The sequence below is a fragment of the Alligator sinensis genome, unplaced genomic scaffold, assembly GCF_000455745.1.
Source record: "Alligator sinensis unplaced genomic scaffold, ASM45574v1 scaffold766_1, whole genome shotgun sequence".
Lineage (NCBI taxonomy): Eukaryota > Metazoa > Chordata > Crocodylia > Alligatoridae > Alligator > Alligator sinensis.
The window spans coordinates 1,271,935-1,295,507 of NW_005842390.1; the positions used below are offsets into that span (position 1 = coordinate 1,271,935).

Consider the following 23,573-nt stretch of genomic DNA (forward strand, 5'->3'; position numbering starts at 1 on the left):
ATAAAGGCATATTCGTTTGAGACCATTCGCAGGTTTACTGTTGAAGGGCTGCTGTTCCTCCTGTGTGTGCCTCAGTACTGGTGCTGGCTCCTTCTTGTCACATCTAGATCTGCATCAGCTGAGAGTGCTGGGAGTGAACATAGCTGTTTACAAGACACAGTCAGAGAGGAGGGTTCCAGGCTGAGGGTTTAGCCTGAGTTAAGTTGACGGTATTTCCAATTAACACTTCCGTGGGAGTTGGATGAGGTCCTAATATAGATTTGTGCTGCACAGGAGAACATTTCCCTTTTATTCTGCCTTATAACCCCTCTTGCTCCCCCACGCCCACTGCTTCTGTATTACAAGCTGCTGTTACTGCTAGGGACCTGTTAACTGACAGCATCGTGGGTCTTCAAAGTACTCTCTAAGATGAGGCTCTTTGGGACAGGAACCATTCTACTTAGCCCAATGGAGTCCTGGTTCCAGCACAATTTAATTTGCATAATTATTTAAATGTCAGAAGGCAGTTGGAATGTGTCCCTCCTTTGATTAGCCTGGTCCCCACCCTCTTGTCTCTTCCTTGAGTAACAAAAAGCTTCCTTGTGGTGCAAATGGAGTGAGTACCTGTTCCACCTCTCACAGCAGCAGTAGGGGCTGTCTTGCCTTCAGACCAGTGCAATATCCTGCTGGCCCTTGGAACATGGACCTACCACTCAGCAGCACCCTGCACCAGGTCGTGGAAGCTGCAGAAAAAGCACCAGTTCAAACACTCCTAGGTTTTAAGGCCAGAGAGATCATCATGATCTTCTAGACTCACCTCCTACAACACAGGACAGACCAGAGAATGTCAGTCAGTTCATTAATGAGCATTAGCCTATTTTAATGCGCATTAAAGTGTCACTGAAAAATCCCTGCACTATTTAGTTAATGCACATTAAAATAGGCTAATGTGCTTTATGCATCACTTAAAAACCATGGGTGTTTTTCACATGCTCAGCTCTCCAAAAGCTGTTCTAATTAAAACGCCCAGAGTGTCTCGTGTATCAGCGTCCCTGTGCTTCAAAATGGCAGTGGGCACGCTTTATCTAAAGCTTGTTGAACGTGGAGGCTGGTTGGAGCACAGTAATTACCACACTTCAGCAGACTCAATTTATCGAATCTGCTCTGACGCGCTGTAGTTACAGCATGTCAGAGCAGTTTCCCAGATTGTGTACAGGCACCCATCCTCTTTAGTTAATGCACATTAAGACAGGATAATGCACATTTTGCTAGTACCTCACAATGGAGGCACTAGATTTAATGTGCATTGACTAAAGTGCGTTAATGCACATGTAGATGTGCCCAGTAGTGGTTTCCATCTTCAAGCCTGTGGGACTTCTCTCACCGGAGATTTTCAAGAAGAGTTAGCTAAGCATCTGTCTGGGAAGATCTAGGAATTGCAAATTTAGCATCTACGCAGGGGATTACTGACTCTTTGAAGTCCCTTGGGTCCACCAAGCCTGTTCAAATACTACCATGGATGTTTTCACCCCCAAACATGCTTATTGGCTCTCTGGGTAGGCACTTAATTAATCAGAACTGCTGTCTTTATTTCACTTCTGTTACAAATTATAGCCAGTGAAGCTGGAGTGCAAGCATCTAAGTAGAGGACCTACATCTCCAAATGTGTATATTTACAGAAGAGAACAACAAGCAAGCCTGCACTGCTTTAAAATCCTGTTTATTGGAACACACATATATCCTTTCCTGACCCAGTTCCAGGGTTTGGAATCCATGCAGTACCAATATGACAAAAGAAATAGGGCATTGATATAAAGGGGTCACTTACTCTTCAAATTAAAAAAATATTTAATACTGTATTAGGCAATAATACACCAAAAAGACATTGCAACTGTACAGTCTCTCTGATATTGCACTTCCAAACAGCACATTATAAGTATGGGTCATTCCAGCCATCAATAAATACCACATCAGAAACAGGGGCCACACAAGGCAAAAGTGGCATGAAGAGACAAATAGATCCTACCCTACAAGGAAGAAATAGAGAGAGTCAAGAGCCTCCTGAATTGATTGCTATCTGGAATCTCAAGGAGGGAGGCATGGGCAGTTCCTACGCATTGAGAGGGTGAAGGTGCAGGAACTCCCTATGCACCCATGAGAGGTGGGAGCATCAACCATGGTACTTCTAAAATGTGTCACATGCAGTTCTGTTGGTCCATTCGTGGGTGGGACAGGGAGATGTGGGGATGGTGCCAGCCTTTCCCCACACAGCCCAGTGCAGCTCTGCTTGGGTGCCTGAAATTCTCAGGGTGCTTTCAGCATCAGTTTGGCTCTTACATGCACACGATTGTGTACAAATGGTACCTGGAAATGCTGTGTGGAATGGCCTAATGTGCCACTTTAGAAGGAGCAGCCCTCTGCCCTGCATCAGCGGCGATGCTTCCCAGCTTCCATCCTTATCATAGTCTTTTGTTCTCTATGGCATAAACCCCACTACAAACCCATTGCCATTGAGCAGTCTCCAGCCTTGGATTGACACAGATGCTTCCCACTCCTAAGGGTAACACAGCAGCCTGGTTTAGAAGCCCCTTTTCCCCCTGTGCCACTGCAGCCTGTCTCAGCAGAAGGTCCTTGCCTGAGGGCACAGCATGCTGGCTTGTGTATTGTAGAGGAGGAAGAATTCAGAAGTGCGATGTTCTGAATTCCTGATCTCTCATTCTCTTGGCAGAAGTCTTCTCTTGGCTCCTAGGTGCCCGTGGCAAGAACAAGCAGGCTCAGCTGCCCTCAGAAATATTGGCAAAATGAAATATACACAGAAAAGAGGTTTACAAATATTGCAGACCAGATTCAAGGTGCCTCCATCTCTCATGTTTGGTCAGGCCATCCCAAACCTCGGACAGAAACACAGTGCTGTCTACTGAACACACCTGCAGCAGAGAGAAACCCATGTCCTCTCTCAGAAAAGTATATGCTACAACCCAGGTGAGGAAAAAGGATGACAGAAAAGCCACAGACATTACTGGTACCTATGAGGATCAAACAGGAGATTGGGGGGCTGTGTACAAGCAGAAGGGAGAGAACGTCCTTTCCGGTCCATGTGGCCTTAAGTGGTTGGATTTTAGTGTCTGTTCTTTGGAGCTGAGGAACAGGCACGGCCTGTACCCTGGGCTAGTCCTGGAAGGCAGCCAGCATGTGGCCATACAGGTAGTGGGAATGTGCTGCAAAACACAGAAGAGCCCTGTTAGCATGACAGATATTACCCTGAGCTGCAGCTACTTATGCTCATCTTCATCTGGTGACTTGTAGCAGATGTGACCCAGGCAGGAGTCAGAAACCCCAGTGGCTTTTCTCAAGTACTTCTCTTCCCTGTCTGCATTTTCCTACATCCTCCTGAGCTAGATCCCCCATGCTGCTGGGATCCAGTGAGCTGCACTCTCATGTATGCACTGCCCACCTGCACCTGCTCACATATGTCATACATGGAAATAAGCAATGAAGCCACTGCCACTGAGCTCATTATCTGTCTCCAAGAGGTCTGAAGGCAGTAGGGGGCACCCCCACACTTGCTTTACTGCCTCACATCTGTAGTTGGCTCATGTGAGCAGGAGTGCATGGATAGGATGTGCTAAAGAGACAGTCTTCCTGGGAACGCTGGGGACATTGTGCAGACACACCTCAGGAGGCTAAGGACCTTGCTTAAGGTCTCACAGGGAGTCCATGGCAGAAAACAAAGTTCTCTGGTTCTCTGCATCCCAAGCTAATGCCCAAACCCATGGACCATCTTCCCTACATTCCAGTGAAGCTCTCACACTTCTAGAGATAGAGACAGCTCAAGGACAGAAACCAGGGCAATGATTTGAGCAAAATCAGTTGACTGGTCTTATCAGGGACAGTGAGCTCTGAGGGCTGGGACAGTATCTCCATAAGCGTCTGTTCAGCAAGACCCTAGACTTCACTGGGGCTTGCAAGTTCTACTTCAATAGAAATAAGGAGTGATCAACATTAGCAAGATGCCTGCTTATCTCCCAGCTGGGAAAGCTACAGAAGCTTCTTCTAGGGCCAGTGTTTCCATCAGGCAGAGCTACCCCCATTAGATAATAAAGCAATAGGACAGGGACAGTCAGGAGCTTAACAGCCTCTCTCTAGGGCAATACAGTCCAAGTGCCACTGGAGACAGCCTTTGACATCTCCCCAGGAGCACAGCAAAGTTTTATAGGCTTAAAATGGAAAGCAAAGGTAACTGAGCCAACCCCTCTCACCTCTAGACAGCATCTCCTTTCTCCCCGCTGTCATAAACTGCTGAGTTAGCACAAGAGCAACCCAGCAAGACTGTGGCCTGGCCCCATTTCCTAGGGAAACAGAAGCTAGGGAACAAATGGGAATGGGGTGTGATCTACCAGGGCTGGTTACAACTACTCCGGAGGCAGACACGGCAAGGAGGCCCATTAAGCTGAGCTAGGCCTAGTGCTGGGCCAGGTTCAGGCCTCCGAGCTGCCCTCCACAGCCTTCTGCATCATGGCAGTGCTCAAAGCTCCACAGTGAGCATCATCATTTCAGGCTCAGTCTGAATAACACATGGGCATCTCTCTGCCCTCCATGGGCTCATGTCAGAAACACTGACCCCATCTGCCCCCACTCCCCATTCGGCAACCCCCTGTGCTCCTCCTCTATTTCCCATTGCAGTGCCCCTCTTTATTCAGGCTCACAGGGAAGTGTTACACATTCATTAGTAAAGGTTAGTACCTTGCACAGCTAAGCGTGATACAGATATGAGAGATATTAACTAAGGTATCTGCTCTGAGGGGGTGGATATCAATAACCTGTGCAGGGAGGAAAAGCAACATACTCTAGATTCCTCACTAAAATACATGCTCTGTGATGCCAGTTTCTAGATGTAAAATACTCCTGGAAATAAGGATGGGATGGGGCCTCTGCTGACTGCTCCCCCAGACCCAGAACATGGACTTCAGTGGAGCTGATTTGCACCCACAAATGATTTGTCACAGCAGATTATTTAACACCTTCCCTCCTCTGACTGTGGATCCTCTCTGCTCGTATTTCTGGGCTGCCTCTGACATTGCGCCTCTCCATGGGAGGGGGGTGGAAGGGATAGGATGAGAATGCTTAGTTAGAATGAAATGCTGAGAAAGCAGCATCCCATTATAACCATGGCAGCTGGCATGAATGCAACCATCTCTACAGTTACCGCATCCCCCTGTTGTCATGTTACTCCTTTGGCATGCTGTCCAAATACCAGGCTATGGGCACTCAGGGACAGGGATGGGCTTGAATTATTTATTTGTACTGGGCCTGATCCACAACTGGACTCCTTGAATAAGGAAAGGAGAAGAAGTCATTTGCTTCTGAACTACCAAAGGCAACCCTTTGTTATTTATTTATTTATTGAGTGATTTATTAATTTAACTTGGTTTTTATTTCAGCAAAGGCTCAGGGCAGCTTATAAAAAGCAACAAAGAAACTAAGCAAACTAGATGCTTTAAGAAACCAAGGAAACTAAAAAACCCTGCCAAGATACTAAAGTTCTCATCAGCTTTGAAAAATCAGTGAGAGCTGGTTCTGCGAAAATGAAGGCAGAGGAATAATACTAGGGGAATCCAGCCGTGCAACGCTGCATTGGGTTATATGTTTTCCTTAAGTCTATCTACAAGACCCGGCTGTAGATTATTGAAAGTTCAGCCACTTTACCTTGATCTGTTGTCAGGTCACCCAAAGGCGCCTGTTATCAGATAATCTGGTGGTGGTTTTGTCTGTCTGTATATAGGCTCTATGCCTGCCTACAATGATGCGCTGTCAAACTTTCTGCTCACAATCCTATTAAAAATTGTGTTGTTTAGTAGTTTACCTCACTTTGTAGTTGTTTCAAACACAACCGTTTTGATGCAAAAGAAAGGAGAAAAGCCAAATAACAACTCTGGACTTCACAAAACCAGACTTTAACAAACTCAAGGGAACTGGTGAAAATGCTTAAGTCTAAGTGAAAAAGGAGTCCAGGAGAGCTGGTTGTACTTTAAAGAAGTACAAGAACATGTGGTCCCAGTGTGAAGGAAGGAAAGTAAGAATAGCAAAAGACTGGCTTGGTTAAACAGCAAACCCTTCAATGACTTGAAACTTATAAAGGAATCTCACAGGAAGTGGAAACCTGACTATGAAGTATAAGAGTATAATACAGACAGATCAGGACAAAATCAGAAAGGCAAAGACACAAACTGTGATACAGCTAACAGGGAGCATAAAAAACAACAAAAAGGCACTCTTAAGTATGTTAGAAGTAAGAGGAAGACCAAGTCATAGGTTTCTGTGTGTGCTTCTATAGCTATGGATGCACCCAACCCATGCACAGGCTACTGTCCATGCTGATGTGTCCATACTGCAGGGGAACAGAATTGTTTCCTGTGCATAAGCACCAAAATTTCCATTTACACAGCTGGAAAGCTGCCATTTAGATGCACAAAGAGAACTAGAATTCTACCCATAAAGAATAACAAGGTGATCTAGAACAGCTAATATGGACTTGTCAAAAGCAAATCATACTTAACCTGATTTTCTTTTATGGCCATGTGATGGGCTTTGTGGATGGGGGAAAGAAGTGGATGTAATATACCTTGACTTCAGCAAGGTTTTTCATGCTATCTCCCATAACTTTCTCATAGGCAAGTTAAGGAAATACGTAGTCAATGTACAAATATTATAAGGTGTGTGAATAACTGGTTGGATAATTGTGTTCAAAGAGTAGTCATCCATGGCTCAGTGTGCAACTGGGAGGAGGTATCAAGTGGAGTTCCTAAGGGATCTATTCTGGATCTGGCTGGTACTGTTTAAGACTTTTGGAAATGAGTTGTAGGATGGAATTGCAATTTGCCAATGACTCCAGTCTGGGAAGGGTAGGAGACACTTTGAAAGACAGAATTAAGATTAAAAAATGACTTAAATAAATTGCAAAAATACTCAAAAAATGCATGAGATGAAATTCAATGAGGACAAGTGCGACATAGTGCATTTTGGATGGAACAATCAAATGCACAAAACACAAAATGTGGAATGACTGGCCAGGCTACAGTACTGAAGAAAAGGATCAGAAGCTAAATATGAGTCCCCACTGTAATACTGTCATAAAAAAAACTAATAGATTACTGAAAAGTAATTAAAAAGTCACCTATGAGTCATGGAAAATTATTCTTCCATTCTATTTAGCCCTGGTAAGGTCTTGCCTGAAGTGCTATACTGCATCTAGTTTTAGGCAATGCACTTCAAGAAAAATATGAACTCATTAGTGAGAGTCCATAAGGCAGCAACAAAGTGAAATGAGGTCTAGAAAACATGTGATATGAAGAAATCCTGGAAAAACTGGGATTATTTAAAGGAGGAATACTGAGGAGGCATTTGAGAAGTTTTCAAATACAATATAAAGAGGATGTCAATCAACTGTCCTCTCTCCACAGGGGACAGAGCAAGAAGTAAAGGGATTAAATTGGAACAAAGAAGACATAGGTTAGATATGCAGAAGAGCTTTTAACTATGAGGGTGGTCAAATGCTGGAAGAGTTTATCTAGAAAGGTTGTGTAATCTCATCACTGAAAGTTTTTACCTGCAGGCTGGACAAATATTTGTTTAGACAGTTTAGACAGGATGCTCCTACCTTGAGCAGGGGGTTGGTGTAGATGACCTCCTGAGGTCCCTTCAGCCCTATTTCTCTCTGATTCTATGAATGCAGGAACAGAGCCTGGTTATGTTGCTGTATGACTGGCTAGCCCTGTAACTAAGCAGAATTGATATGATGTAGGGGTATATGATTGGGTAGCCATGTAACTAGTAAAATATAAAATAGTGAGACAGAATGATGGTGTGGGGAGTAAGTCTTGGGTAAATAGTTGGGTACTACCAGTGTGCTTCATCAACCCCCACAGAACTCCCCTCCTCCAACCCAGTCCTCAGAGAATAAAACCTGTGCTGATTGTAACAGGTAGTTACAAAAACTGTGTACGTAACCTATGCCACATATCCACTAATTGGGCTCTGAATTTGATCTTGTCCCTGTCTGAACTCTGGACCTCGGTTTCCCCATCACATATATTTATTTGAGATGACAGATCTTTCTGAAACTTACCCAAGGTCTGGGCTGATTCCCACTAGAGACTGACCCTCAGCAGGAGTACGTTCGAACTGTAGAGGTCTCCAATCTTTGCGACCCAGATGAACCAACTGCAAGCGAGTCAGAGCAAAACACAGCAGAGCATGCAATTAGAGACACTGTGGTGCCCACATCTAGTTTGGAATTAGTATTCAGCTGCCCATTGAGATGGCTCTGTCTGGACTGTTGTTACAGGATTTAGTGGTTTGGGTTTGAAAAATTGCACTATTTTAGTCAATACACAATTAGCATCTGGTGCTGTTAAACAGGGTCCAGGCATAATTGTCATACAAAGATGTGAGTTACACAAATTTAGCCTCACCCAAGCAGATTAGAAGATGCATGTTAAATCACCTCAAATTTCCTGTCAATTTGTACAGGCTGGTGTAGGTCCTGACACAGTCTGGCCCAATTTGCTGAAGCAGTTTAGTACTCCTTCCTAGAAAAGTTTCTTCACACTCTTAGACATTAAACACCCAGTAGTGTGCATCCCAATGTTGCCAACTCTCATGACTTTATGTTTAGTCTCACAGTACTTGGGGCTTTTATGAAAGCCCCAGCTCAAGGATTAACAAAAAGTCTCAGATTCAGGTTTTTTTCCCCTGTATAAATGTAAAATTCTGCTTTACTACTAAGAAGTCTGAGTGGCACTTATGCAGGTTTCTGGCATCTAACTCATGAAACATTCCCCTTTGCCCAGTGAAAAGGCCTGAATTGAGCTCAAGATGTCCACATTTCTTACAGGTCTACATGTTTACCTTGCCGTGATTACAGTGCATGCTTGGAAGTGAGATGATACAATCCCAGAGGCGGCAACCCCATTTGTTCTCAGTCCCAATTCACTTTCACCAGGAAGGTGCAAAATGCTGCCTAACTGCATCTAAGCAAAAATCACAACCAGTGACTGACTGACCCTGCTCTAGTGGTTAAAGCATTCACCTAGGTTACACTTCTTCCTGAGCAGGTCTGATCCCTGATTTCTCATGTTACAGATCAATGCCCAGGCTAGGCAGGGTTGAGAACATCCTCCTACTGAAGCCAGACCCCTGGATAGACAAGAAGGAAAGATTCATAGAACTAGAAGAACAAGAAAGACAGTGTTTGCCTTTGTGACTTAGGGAAGGAGCCCTAGTTTCCAATGCTGGCCATGCACTTTGCTTTAGTGATTAGGAGAATTGCATAATGCCATACTGATTCAAACTGTTACACTGCAGCTGTTACCTTTGATTGTGAAGCAAAACTACTCCAGTTTTAGCCCTGCTTCATCCAGATTAAAGTTAGGGCAATTTAGTTCACCAGGAATTGCTATAGTATCATGCAGATGAAACGATGCTGCATACTCCAAAGCAGCACCAGCCCCCTTCCCTTTTAAAGCAGCCAAAATGTATGTTTGGACCTTAGGACAATCTCCCGAATTAGACCAGTTCCCTTCTCCATGTTTCTATGATTTGAAGCATGGCTTTCATACTGGATAATCTCTGGCACCATCCCTCCTGGCCTACACTGCAGTTCCTGTCCTGGCCATTTAGCTTTTTGTGCTGATGTAGGATACACAGGGCTTCTTGGCACCTACTATGGGGTGGTGAGACACTTCCATGCAGGTGAAGTCCCTTGCTTCCCACTCCACAAAGGTGCAGTCCAGCCTCCTCCCTTTCTTGTTGAAATCATCTTTCCTTGGCCAGTAGAACAAAGGGCCTCTATTGTGTTTGATCTTGTGAGCTTTTCAAAAACTAGAACAAAGGAAACCTGTCCTACTTTGCCTGCCTCTGGGGGAATCAGAGAATGGTGGCCCAGAGCAAGAAGAGATTTGAGGAACAAACTGTTAGGTATAGAGCAAATGTTCCCTGCAGGTAGACTCCAAAACCATTTGAAAATAACTTGGTCTAGGCTGTGCAGACCTCCCTTCTTCCCACACAGAGAAGGAGTGCCTGAGCAGTGCACTTGCAAGTGGCACACTGAGAGGATACTACCCAAATTATAGGTGTTATAACAGGTGAGATGTCCGGATGCAGAATGTCTGCCCTGGAAATGATTCCACAGTGCGCCACAGGTCTTACCTTCTGGCGGCATTTTCTTCGGTGGGACAGGAGGCGGCGGCAGTGGCACCAAGCTGGTTACTCGGAATCCAGCAGGCAATGTCTCAGTCGACCCACTGAGCATGTTGATGCTGTGAATGTCGCGAGGGCGGAACCGCTTTCTCCAGGATGGAGTTCGCCGGAAGTCCTTGTCGTCACCCTGAAAGGGAATGGCTGGTTATGCCGTGTGCAGCCTGACTTGCCATGCACCATTGGAGATGTAGATCCAGTCCAAATGACTGGCACATTCCAGCAACATAGTAGTAGGGCTCAGACATGCCTGCAGCAGACAGGTGGGAGCTCAGGCACTCTGGCATCATAGGTGGGTGGTGAGGCTTAGGTACACCTGCAGCAGATACATTTGTGATACAGGGAACAGGTCTCAGATATATCTGCAGCATGGACTGGGGAAGCTCAGACATGTCTGAGAAGTCGGGTGGTGGGACCCTGACACCCCTGTATCGTAGAGATGGGCACTCCCCATGTCCACATTCTAGTGCAACACACAAGGAATAGGAAGTGGCAGCTTGGAGATGAAGGTCAGGAGCGAACTCTGCTATTCCATCAGCAGCACCCTCCTCTCTTTTTACAACCTCTCTAGGAGACCTTCGCACCCTCTGGCACTACAGACCCTTTCCCATCACTTTTACCCAGTGCACTCCTGCCCCCACCCCTCCAGGAGCTAAACCAGCACCTCTGCCATTCCCACTAGTGACAAAGTGGATGGGTGGTGTTATATTCCACACCAAAGTGGCAAAGCCACAATTCCTGTTTAACCAAAGGCTTGTTCACATGTGGAAATGAATCCAGAATAACTAAAGACATGAATTTAAATTGGATCAATACAACTGGATTAAAGTCCTGTGTGGACATTCCCATTCAGAATAAGAGTAGTATTAATTTGGTTTGGCTGAATTTACACTTCCATGTCAGGATGATAATTATGCAATAAAATCATGCTGCACTAGAATATACTAATCTGGCATCTCTGGCCAATTTTTGAGCGTTGAAAAGACCTAACTGAAAGCATAATGTGTGTGGCTATTAGTGGCAGCCACCAAAACTAATTTGGATTTGGAAGGTCTCATAAGACTTGTAGTTCTGTTGCCAAGTATCTCCATTCTTATCTTTGGTCTGGGCTCTCCTGTGGACTATATCTCCCATGATGCACCACAAACAGGGACTTCTGAGGCAGCCATCTTTCCTTACCAAGTAGAGGGAATGTGTCAGTGCAGGAGATATAAGCCACCTGGAGAGCCAAACTGGGAGAGGAGAATAGAAGCATGGGGCACCCAACCTACAAACTACCTGATCTAATACAGCTGCATTTCAAACTGCATATTGTGGTATCTAAATTTGCACCAGGAATCAAAATAAAATTACTTTCTTGCACACTGTAATTTCATTACTTTAGACACACTGACACATCTACATGAGATGCTTAACTGCACAGTAATGTATTTTACTGTGCAGTAAGCATGTGCGTCTACATGTGCACAAGCTTACTATGCAGTAAACTGCTAGTTGCAAATACATTTGCTACCTGCAAATATAAGTAACAAATTTACTTTCAACTAGTAATGGCACAGCAGTGCTCATGTAGACACCTGATTGGGAATAAATCTGCTTCCAGTCAGCTATCCATCAAGGAGCGGGAGACTGCTCCCTCCCCTGGGAGCTATCTACTGCTGGGGTGGGCTCTGCCCCTGCAGCCCACGCAGGGACTATGTCCACCTACCCCAGCAGCAGGGAGCTCCGAGTCCCCCTATTCTGAAATCATGATTAGGAAGCAGGGGCTGGGAGATCCTTATTTCTCGGCCCCTGCCTTGCCATCAAGATCAGGGAGCAGGGGGTTGGGAGATCCTTATCTTCCGGCACCAGCTCCGCAGCCACAGGGCTGGCACTGAGAGACTCTTATCTCCCAGTGCCAGCTCCGCAACTGCGGGGGCAGCAGTCAGAGATAAGGGTCTCCCAGTGCCAGCCCCAGGGGAGACACATAGGGGGTGCATGTGCACCCCTTGTGCGTGGTGGTGCACCCCCTGCAGGCGGTCCCTGATCGCCCCTGACTGCTGCTGCAGGCAGTGCCTGTGGGTAGTTGCTGACTCGTAGTCGGCGCTTGCCACCCCCCTGCAACCGACAGTGCCAGCGGCATCTGTGGGAACTCCCCGCTCACTGCCATTGGGCTCCCGCCACCACTGCGCTCCCGCCAGCGCAGCTGTGCCCCCCCAGCTGCCAGGGGCACACGCCGTTCATGGTTGGCTCCATGGTGTGGAGCTGGTGCTAGGAGCTCCCAGCTGGCAGGGGGCTGGGAAACCTGTTTCCTCCTCCGCTCCATGTGCAGGGCGGGAGCTGGGAGCTGTCTTGGTCATGGGCAGGTTCCAGCCCTGTGCTCTGATCAGACGATCAAGGCACGGGGCTTAGAAAGAGCTGCAGGGATGGGTAAGGTGCTAACTCCCTGCCCCGATCTGCTGGAGGAGCAGCTAGCATCAAACTACCTAGCCCACCAGAGCATAAGAGCAGGGGGCTGGGACCTGCCCCTCCCCTGCAGCTCTTCCCAAGTCCCCTGTCCCTGATCTCCCTCCAGGGGCAAGGGGACATTGTCTCCACCCTGGCAGCAAGCAGCCCCCAGGGGCAGGGTGTAAGTTCCAGCCCCGGCCAGGAGACAACTGTCCAGCTTGCATACAGCTCCCATTGTTGGTGGCAAGGACCCATTGCAGGGCCCCAGGAAGCAGTTTGCTGCCATTAGCAGCAAATCTGCTCCCACTTCCCTGCCTGTGTAGATGCCTGCCTGAGAGCATTTACTCGCAAGTAGTTTACTTATGACTAAACTGATCCCGAATCAAATGCATATGTAGATGTGTCCATTTACTTGTGGAATTAATCCAAAGACACTCTTGATTTGCTCTCACATTATGGCACACATGACACACTAAAAATTTGTCTAGCACAGACCAATGGCTTCAGCCTGATGCTATGCTGTAAATGTCATGAATGAGAGGGTCTAGCCAGGACTGCCTGCCATTCCCTTTAGTTCTGTCTCAACCAAGTTACCTAGTCTGGGCAAGAGTTCAAAATAGTACCTTGGTTCAAGCAGCACTATTTTGGGATGCTTCTGCCACTTTTCAAACATTTCAAAGGGCACATACATATGTACAGCTGCCCCTATGAAGCACTGTGAAGGTGTCTTCAGGCAAGGATCATCTTTTTGTTTGATGTTTGTACAACACCTAGTGAAATGGGTTTCCAATCCGTGGCTGGGGCTCTTGGGAGCTAATGCCATATGCATAATTCATGACAATGATAATCCATGAGGTCACTTTGTACGGAGGGCCCAAGCCTATCCCCTAAACTGTCCTCTGAATATCTAACACACTGAGCAAATGCTTAGTATTATTGGTCTTATCCTAAATCCAACCTTAGAGAACAAGTAACAGAGTGGAGGTAGTGTCTGATATGCTCCAAGGCCGACAGTCACCTGTCACCTGCTACCTGCTTCAATAGCTTGACATTATGAGCTCTGAACGCAGAGTGTGGGCTGGAGCACTGGTTAGTTGTGCTTGAGCACAGCAATCACCACTGTCAGCTGCAGGCAAGCAACGGAAATAAAATCCCCAGCATGGTGTTCTTCACTACCCCCCAACAAATAGGAACACACTTTGGTCAGTCTGAGTCCTGTACATTAGAGATCTTCAGAAACATTGCCTGGTGTAGGCTATTTAGGGACCCTGCACATTCTTTTAACACAGGTTTTGAATTTATTGATACACACATCACAGGACATTAACTGTGACACTGACAAAGTTACAAGTGAAGGAGTCAAGTGAGGGAGTAAACTCAGCCTGAAAACCCATTCAAGTTACAGCTCTGCAAGGGTGTCAAACACAGCAGGCCCAAGCCCTTTTCTAGCTGGCTCCTCAACCCTCCCCACCCAAAACATTCCATGTTGTACCAGCTTTAGATGGACTGTGCGTCCAGCCTGTGTTTCCCTTAAAGATGGTATTAATTTTCTGCAATCAGGGGGGAATTAGCAGAGGCAATGTAAACCACATGGCACCTTGTAGGTCAGCCCACAGAAAATGAAGACAGAAAAGATGCATTAGATTCCATCTACTGTATTCCCTACTGCATGATTATGCTCAACAGCATGTTCCTCAGGGCTTTTCTAGTACACTGATAAATTATTCAAGTGATATTGTTCCCATCACCTCCCCAGGGAGCTGGTATCACTATCTGTAAACTTACTGTGTGGTGAGCCCCTTCTCTTTAATTAAGTGAAAAAGCAAAGCAGAGTGCTGCTGACACAGGTTTTTGCTCCCACAGAAATAATGAAATGCTAGAAAGTGTTCTCTTTTTCCTCTTGCCTAAAGGTACTGGTTGCAATCCTGAATCCCCATGGCTCAGTATATCTATCATTCCTATGGATTTTATCCAAGACGGTTAAAGCAGGGCAAGCACTTCTGAGCAGTGTAGTCCTTTTCTGTAGGTGACAAGATCAATTATTGCGAGGCTAGCCCTGCTGCATATCCCCCTCCACCTGTCTAAACGTTGTTTTGCTTTCTCTCTCATGTAATAAAATCTTGTCCAATACCCATAATGATTCAGTCACAGAACAGTACTTTGTACTCACATCATCTAGCCTTCTATCGGTGCCCAAGGCAAGCAGATTGTTGAATTCTCTCTCCAACACCTGTCGAGCCTAAAAATAATATTGTGAGTAACAGTAACCACCTGTAAAGGAGGATGGATTTAACACAAAATTATACTGCACTAGGAGAGACAGAAATGTCTTACTTCTAGTGCTACCACTGGGAGGAAAGCGCAAGTCTCTGACAGCTAAAATGCTACCATGCAACACATGCAGTTGAAGCAGGCTGGAAATATCTTGCTACACTGCAAAGAATCTTGAAACTATGTGAACAATACAGACAGAGGCAACAGCTAAAGTCAAGTTCTCCATCATCAGTAGAAGAGGCAGAGTCAAGTAAGTGCAATTGCATCTTCAAATCAATATTTCTTGGATGAATCCCTCTTCAAGTTCTCTGAAATCCCAGAGACTGAGCAACAGCACTTAAATGCCAATATAGTGAATGCTTTAGATATACTTAAATTGAGGACAAGATAGAGACAGACAGACTGGTAATATGCAATAATCTCCCTGAAAGCCCTCAGTGGAAATGTTCCCCTTACCTGGGTGTTCTGAGTGGGTATTTGTAATACAAGTGCCAGACTATTATGGTCAAAATTTTCATCCAAAGCTAGGAGTGCTCCATGTACTCCACTCTCGATGAGGTTATTAGCATACTCCCTAAGCCCGATGGACTGAATCCAATGAATGACCTGGTCATTGGTCCAGACCAATACATCTGGAAGACAATGGGGTCATACATTCAGCACACATGAAACCTTGGTTTACATTGGTTTTCAAGTTCCTTGTGAGCTCTGCTAATCCCTGAATATGGACTGGCCCATGTTGGGATGATATCATGACAGAGCAGAGTGTGTTGCCTATATAATAACTTCTCACAGTTTATTTAATCACTTGTCTCCTGAGACCAAATTAAGGGCTATTGCTAGGACTGGCCTCAGGGACACTCCCTTCTCCCCTTTGACCAGCAGTAGTAGTAAACATATTTTCATTTTGGTTTATTGAAAAGAAAAAAATACTCATAGGAAGAAAATTTCTATGTGAATTAAACCTAAAACTCTCCCTGCTCTCATTATATAGGATAAATGAGCTAAGATAAGCAATGAACACTAATGCCATCATAGGATTATTAAAGCAGGGCAGGGTGAGGTATGCCCATGGAGCGTCACTCTTCCATGAGTACCCTGCTGCCCCCTGAAGGAGCCAATCTGACTGTGCATCGCTGCTGCATGAGCTGGCACCTCGCATGTTCAACTACGCTTTTCCCTTTCACGGGCATATCTGATAGAGGAAACGACCAGGCTGCTCTATGCATTTGGGTTCTTACATCGCAAGCTGATGGGGACACTGTTGGCAGATACAGAGTGACAAGCCCAGTTTCTCTCTTTCTAATATTAACATTTGACATTTTCTTCTCATGATCTAGTGACCTTATAACTATTCTAGCCTCAAGACTCTGGCAGTGATGGTGGATAGTCTACGAAGGGAGCAAGATGAAAGCTGAAATGAAGAACAGTATTGGTGCCTTCAGCACTGAATTAAGGAGAAGAGGCTGGCCAAAATGAGGAACTGCCAGCTTCTTACAAAGGTGCATCTAACTGGGGAGCTGGAACCCCCAATCTGTTTAGGAATAGCTCTACTTCAGAAGCCAAGTTCTCACGGTAAATCCTGATGCCCTCACCCTACTGAAGTCAAGGAATCCAAAACTACCATTGATTTTAGTTAGGGCAGGACTGAAACCTTTGTTTGCAACAGTCTACTTAACTTGTCATGCTGGTAACATAACTCTGGCCTTGCCACTTATCTCCTACCTGAACAATTCAAGGTACATGCACAGCTCATGCTCTGACAAAACAGGATCAGGACCTCAGAGGAGGAGGAGGAAGAGCCAATTAAAAATCAATCTACTTCTAAGTGAAGGCTCAGTAGGGAGTAGTCTCCATTTGCAAAGAGCTTCCACAGAGATGCCAATTTCCTCTCTATTTATGGCTTGTATACACAGCTAAACTACTGTGAAATAAGGAATAAGTTTAAAGGCAATAGCTCTTTTGTACTAACTCCTCATGTAGCCACCCTTTTCCATACAAAGATTTTTTTGTGCGAAGTGGACTAAGCTGAACAGCACAAAGGGTGCGTCTACACATCACCCTACGGTGATGCTGTTACTGTGCTGTGCTTTAGTACTTCCTTCTGGAAGTACTAAAGCATGGTGCAATACTTTTGCAAGTACTAAAGCATGGTGCAATAACTACCTGTACTGCACCATGCGCGCAGTGTACCGTTAGTTTTCACTGCTACTTCGCCATAGCAGTGAGCTAAAACAGGGGAGCGCGCCACTATGGTGAAGTAGCTGCCAGTCACGTGTAGACCCGCATCACCCCACATTGCTGTAGCAACACACTACAGTGACATAGCGCATTGCTATGGCGGTATAGGGTGATGTATAGACACGCCCAAGGACTCTCTTAATGTGGGATAAGAAAGTCCACATAGTGAGCTGTTGTAGAATAGCTACTAGAAACTAATTTCCTGAGTAGAAAAGCCCTTGTATAACAATTTGTAATTGTTTGACATTATTAGGGGAATGTTGACTTTTCCATGACAACCTCTGCATTTAAAACTGAGGGAAGGAAGATAGGAAAATGAGCACATTACGCAGGTTGCGCCTGGTGTTGTTTTCCATCAGACACCAGAAAGATCTTTTAGCTTGTGACTGACCTTTGATTTCATGTTGGCTATCCTCTCGCCTCCGTTCAAGGTCCTTGCGGTCGTAGTTTAACCTCTTCAGGCACATGATGCCATACTGCAGGCTAGTACTAGAGAACAGAACACATTGCTTAATGCTTGGAAAGCAACACCAGGATTTTATTTCTCAGCTGGGTTCACAAACCAGCTGTGGGATGCGCCAGGATAATAGGTTTGAATCTTATTACTAGAAAAACCCCAAGGGATGTATTCTTGACCCAGCATAGAAAAGGCCAAAAACATCAGAACTGAGTCTAACCCTTCAGAAGCTCATTGCAAGAATCCTTTGCTCTCTGGAGGATGAACACTAGGGGTTCCCTGCAAATGTCTGTCCCATACATCCCTGTAATCTCTCCCACAATCATCTACAGTGGGCATCTCACCGCCACCAGTTCTGTAGTATCTGTATGAAAGAGCTTGGCTCCAGACTCACCAACCCGCATTCCTCTCATAGCTCAGACTTTCTCTATGGAATAGAGCTTCATGGCTGCTTGCTGTAGTGCAGCTTCCAGAAATACCCCAGAGTTTTGAGATTTCTCCTGATACCTGTGCCAAGCCCAGGTGGCAGGTGAAATCTTTGTACTTCACCCCACTTCCAAGGAGTGAGAAGATCTTGTTCCTCCAAAAGAGGCTGGGGTGGGACTGTAGGCAATAAATCCCTCTATTGTTGGCAGGCAGGGGAAAATCCAGCCTCTCCTGCACAGGTCTAAGTCAAGGCGTTCTAGAACTGAACGCCTAGGAAAAGGGCACTCAACCATTTGGCCTAGTGGGCCAGATGAGGGGTGTAGGGCTGCTCTCTGGGCCAGACTGGACCCTGCACACCAGGACTGGGCTCCAGGGCCCTGCACTGCCTCCACCCAGTCCCACGCATGAGGATCAGGCTCCAGGGGGCCTGCACTGCCTCTGCCTGGGATCAGGCCCCATGTGCAGGACTCCCTAGGGACCCACAGACAGTTCCACAGGGCAAATGACATGGCACAGGGGGCAGATTTGGCCTGAAGGCCAGGGTCTGACCACCCCTGCCCTAGGCAGAATTTGAACTTTAAGAGTAAAACTGCAACCTGGAACCCCCAGCACATCCAGGAGCTGCCAGCTGAGACGCACCTTCACAGAGGGCTATACAGTCTCTCCATCCACATGTAAAGCTTGCATCATCGTCTACTGTGTGAACATGTGTTCCCTGTCCACTCCACAGGGTTCATGACTGCTCTGCAAAAGCCCCCTATGCAGGACGTGCGTGGGGGGCAATACCCTTCATCCCACCCACACACTAGCAGTTAAGCTTCTGCCACGATGGTCCACGTGCAGGTCACAACCCCCAAGCAACCATTTATGCTCAGGTGGGAGGAAGGGATGCCTTTGGACCTGGTGCTCTTCTCCACTCCCCAGCAATGTGCCCTGCCCGTGACTGTGAGTGACTAGTGACATTCCTGGGGCTTGTGGTTGGCAAGGAAAACCCCAGAAAGGTCCAGAAGCTGCAGATCCAGAGAAAGAGCGATATGTGGATCACAAGGCCAGGGAGGCTATGGAAAAGGATGGATCTGGGAAGCCGTTGTGTGTTAAGAGGCTGCGAATTCCCCTGCTTCCCTCAGGGAGAATTCCTGGCCTCCTGAATTGAAAGAACAGCTGCAGGAGAACACAGCCTTCCCTGCTCTGAACAGAGACTTTATTCCACTGGTGACCTTGTAAAGGAAACAGGCCACATTCCTTAGCATATGCTGGTCATTAACCCACTGGCCTACCCTGTCTGACTGTTAAGCCAGGAAGGACATCAGGAACTGGCCACTGGGAATGAGAGGCCTTGAGTGATCAGATAGGAGTGGGGTGATCACTTCCCAAAAGCTAGAGGTTGGGGACCCCACTGCCTTTGTAGTCCTGTCCAGCAGGAGGTCACATAGCCCCCTCAGCTTGCAAGCTACAGAACTAAATTACATATGGATCAGACAGATCCAAACCCCAGTTACAGAAGGCTGCCCGACTCATAGATTACATAGACATTAGGGCTGGAAGGGACCTCATAAGATCATCAGGTCCAGCCCCCTGCCCAAGGGGCAGGAAGTCAGTGCAGGTCAAAGGATCCCAGCAAGATCCTTTACAGGAATCTCTGTAAAGGTTCTGACTAAGAGAGGAGGGAAGGTCAACATGTATGCAAAGAGCTAAAATATTCAGAGCTCCTCTCTGCCTCATGGAATTGGTCTGGAAGATCCCTACCTAAAGGAACAATAGCAACCTCCAAGGGGAAAATCCCTGGAGCACGCATTCATCAGAAGTGCAGAAACTTCCCCTTGAAAAGAGCACCTGGGTAGGTTCCAGAATTAAGGGGAAAGTGAAACCAGCCTGAAATGGTGGCCTGCTAGATGAGATGGATGGATGCCAGCAGCTGTTTCCTTGGAAGCAGTTGCTTTTCTGAAACTGGGACTCCAGCCGCTCCAAACAGGCTGTACCCACTTTCTGCAGGAATTCCCCCAGTCTTGGGATTTCCCTCAAGATGAGCAGCCTCCTGGAGAATGACCCTCACCCGGTGCCAGGGTACTGGGCACAGAGTTGCATTAGGAACAACTTACTATCACATACAAAGCCTATTCTCAAGGTCCAGACATCTCAGGAAGTAACCTTCTTACCACCTTCATGGCAAACTATAGCTAAACTTTGCTCTGTCTACCAGGAATTGCCAAGCGACAGCTGACACACTAACAATACTGATTATGACACCAGCGTTCTTATCCATATTAACATGCAGCAAGGTAAAAGAAATTAGGTGGCTTATGCAGGGACTTGTTCTGTGACTGCTCTACCTGACAGACAATAGAGGGTGAAAGCAAACAAGTAGGGAAGGCCTTTTATGCTTGTGGTTCAAAATATTTGTCCCAATGTCAACTAAAGCACCCCCCTCCCCCAGTCATTTAGTTCAGAGGCAAAGCTGGTCAGCTCTGTGCTGGGGCAGTGACAGCTGATTACAGAACTGCGATGAGCCCTCTCTGCGGTAGCACCTATTTTTGCACTCCTCGCCCCCCGCAACAAAAGCAGTGCCCAAGGGGCTGCCTAAAGGCTCACCCCCCAGTTACACTGCTGGTTTAGTTGTACTGACTGCAATTTGATGAGGAAGAATTTTGTAAATTATCCCAGATCATCCACTTTGCTCCACAGCCAGCAAAATCTTTTCTTCAAAGTTGATGTCTAAGGATGCTCAGCTTCACCAGTTGAGGTGCTTAGCTAAAGTCTGGGGAAAATCCCAGCTGGGAACCCTTGATACTCAAAGACCTATAGCTTCCATTCACTCTCATGGTTGCAACAGGCCCTCTTCTTCCTTCCTGCTCAGGAAAGGGTGTAGCAGGAAGGGCAGCTCACCGATGGAAGCTGTCAACCATCTTTAGATGCACTCTGAGATCTTTCTTGGTCAGATGGTCCAGCATTCGAGCATCAACGAGACACTCCATGAAGTAGCTGCGATACTGAGGGAGACCCAGACTTGGCAGCCATTCATTCCCAATCCATTCATGGTTCATGTCCCCATAGGCTAGTGTCTGTGAAAGTAAAGAGACAAGCATGGATGCTGGCACTCAGCAGTGCTGCAGACAAGCTTTCAGGACATCCAGTGATGGCATTTTGATACATTTTGGTACAAGGTTTTTCTCATCTCTTACATGTAGAAAAGGTCGGCTGATTTTCAGCTGAATCTGTCTTACTGGGAACTTTGCTTTTGAAAATATTTATGCAACAGTGTTATTGCTCTGATAAATAAATTACTTGTGTCAGTGCTTCTCTATCTGAGTACAGATAGTTGCAGATTAGTGAAGTACAGATGAGCCCCACCGTATAAAAGTTACATATTACTATTATTATAACACTGCATATACTTGGGGGAATATTTGAACAAAGGTGCAAACTTGGAGTTTCTGGAACTTAAAGCACAAGCCTGTAGTATGTAAGCTAACACTGTGATAAGCAATGGTTTACCAACCTAAGTGGCTCAGACAAAAGTAGATGGGAACAGAACACCCCACCGAGTACCTGGGAATTGGAAAAGGCTGATTCATCAAAGTAGAAATGATTCCCAGAAAGATTTAGCTTCAATAAATTTCTCAATTAAAAAAAACCCTGGAAATAGAAATTGCTAAAACTTTCTGTTTTTTACATTTTCAAAATGAAAAAATTCCATTTTTTGGGCAATGAAATGACTTTTCATTTTGAAGGTTACAACAGAAAAGTGTAAAGGAAAAAAGGTCAACATCGAAACAAAATGATCAACCAAATGTGAACGTTTCGGTGACTTTTAGTTCTTGAAAAATTTTGAGATTTCAATCTTTGATTCTTTTTCTGAAGAGGAAAACGGTTTTGAAACCTTAAATTTTTCACACACTCCTGTCTTGAACTGATGCCTGTGGAACATTTTCAAATACTTAGATGAAAAGTCTCATATAGCTGAATATTTCAATCAGGGCAAAAAACTGCTCCTAGTATAATCCCTTTCTATCTTGCAAAAGACTGACCCTAAAAAGGGGTCTACACACTGACTTTTGGAATACTTTTGGAATACTTCATCATCTTAATTTTAGGACAGCCTCAGAAAAAAGCAGTGATCAGAAGGAGGCCCTCCCTACCTTAACTGATTTTTCAGAGACTTGATCAGGATGGAATAAGATCACACTGGATGCATCTACAAGAAACACTTTACTGCACGAGACTAATGTAATGTGCAGTAAAGCATCACCATCTACACGTGCACAGCAATTACTGCACAATAGATTAGTCTAGTGATCCATTTTTTAGTACCTATAGATATAGGTATTAGAAATCAGCATATTAAACTAATTGCTCCCAGTCAGCGTAGGCAGCCAGGGCCACAAGGGGTGGGGAGGCTCAGTGCCTGTCCCAATCTTCATATGGCTGGGAAAGCTGCCCTGGCTGCCCAGAAGCCAGGACAGCTCTGCCAACCATGTGGAGTTTGGAATGGGTCCCAGTCTCCATGGGGCACAGAGGCAGCTGCCCAGAGCAGGGACAGCTCACACCCACATGGAGATTAGAACCAGCCTCTGTGCCCCCTGCCAGCCCGGAGCTGGCACCAGGGGAGCTTGGAGCTCCCCCTGGCTGCTTCAGAGGGGCAGAGCGGGGCAGGAGCAGCCTTAGACTGAACTTCTCCCACTGGGAGGAATTTTGCTTCCGATGGGAGCACATTCAGATACATGCAGGGGCACAGTTGAACACCCCTAAATTTTCTGTGCAGAAAATTCAGGTGCATTAATTGCACATGTAGATGTATCCACTGAGACACTCAAATGGTGGAATAGAGTCTGGACCAATGTATTCTGTTACAAATACTTCTGAATGTAATTATCACACTGCTGCCACTGCAGCATGCAGAGCTCTTGCTGAGAAGAGCAAAGTAGCTCTTCTCATAAGGAATTTCTTTCCATTACATTGTCCTGGGCATGCAGCAAAGTATGGATCAGCTGCAAAGGCTCTCACTATTGTCTGTGATGCTGTATGGTGCTTAGTATTTCTCTGGACTGAACCACAGATTTGCAAGTAGCACAGAAATACAGGCATGTATAAATCTTGGATAAAGATTCAAAGCACTAGATAATCTGCTGCTGTTCCCCTTCACAGTTATTTAAACCCAGTGTGAAGTGGGATACAGCGCTACCAAATAAGAATAACAAATCTGAACACACTTTGTGCAAAGTTCAGTGCAGGAAAGAATCAGGTTTACGTGTTGTTGGCAGGAAAACTATTCACATCTGCAAAGAAGCAGGATTCGTGAGAGTAGGCCTTGACCTATGACATTGTAACCCCGTTAACCCCACTTCTTTCACTCTTAGTGAAAAATATTGTCCCAGTTTCACATATTCCTGAACTAGGAATTCAGGAGAGGTTGCAATCTGGGGCAGCATGATGTACCTAACAGGAGTGAGAGCCACGTGTTCATCGTTAGGCCCTGGGAGCATCTTTGCTTCAATCTGCTTCTTCATTTCCCACCTAC

The 23,573-nt window shown here is 46.0% G+C and overlaps 1 protein-coding gene across 3 annotated transcripts in view; it reads right to left on the reverse strand.

Annotated features, from left to right (window-relative positions):
- Window positions 1-1,689: 1,689 nt before the first annotated feature.
- Window positions 1,690-23,573, reverse strand: part of PPFIA4 (PTPRF interacting protein alpha 4) — a 99,349-nt gene continuing 77,465 nt past the window's right edge. Inside the window, exons 22-28 of one of the 3 annotated variants that reach the window (XM_025211161.1) lie at window positions 20,942-21,117; window positions 17,567-17,664; window positions 15,391-15,566; window positions 14,831-14,899; window positions 10,186-10,363; window positions 8,105-8,199; window positions 1,690-3,197 (exon numbers count right to left, since the gene is read on the reverse strand). In XM_025211161.1, coding sequence (XP_025066946.1) covers window positions 8,141-8,199; window positions 10,186-10,363; window positions 14,831-14,899; window positions 15,391-15,566; window positions 17,567-17,664; window positions 20,942-21,117 — 756 coding nt within the window. In that variant the 3' untranslated portion in view covers window positions 1,690-3,197; window positions 8,105-8,140. Of the gene's footprint in view, window positions 3,198-8,104; window positions 8,200-10,185; window positions 10,364-14,830; window positions 14,900-15,390; window positions 15,567-17,566; window positions 17,665-20,941; window positions 21,118-23,573 lie in introns of those variants that run through there. The other 2 variants (XM_014522737.2, XM_014522738.2) reach the window with 2 other exon arrangements.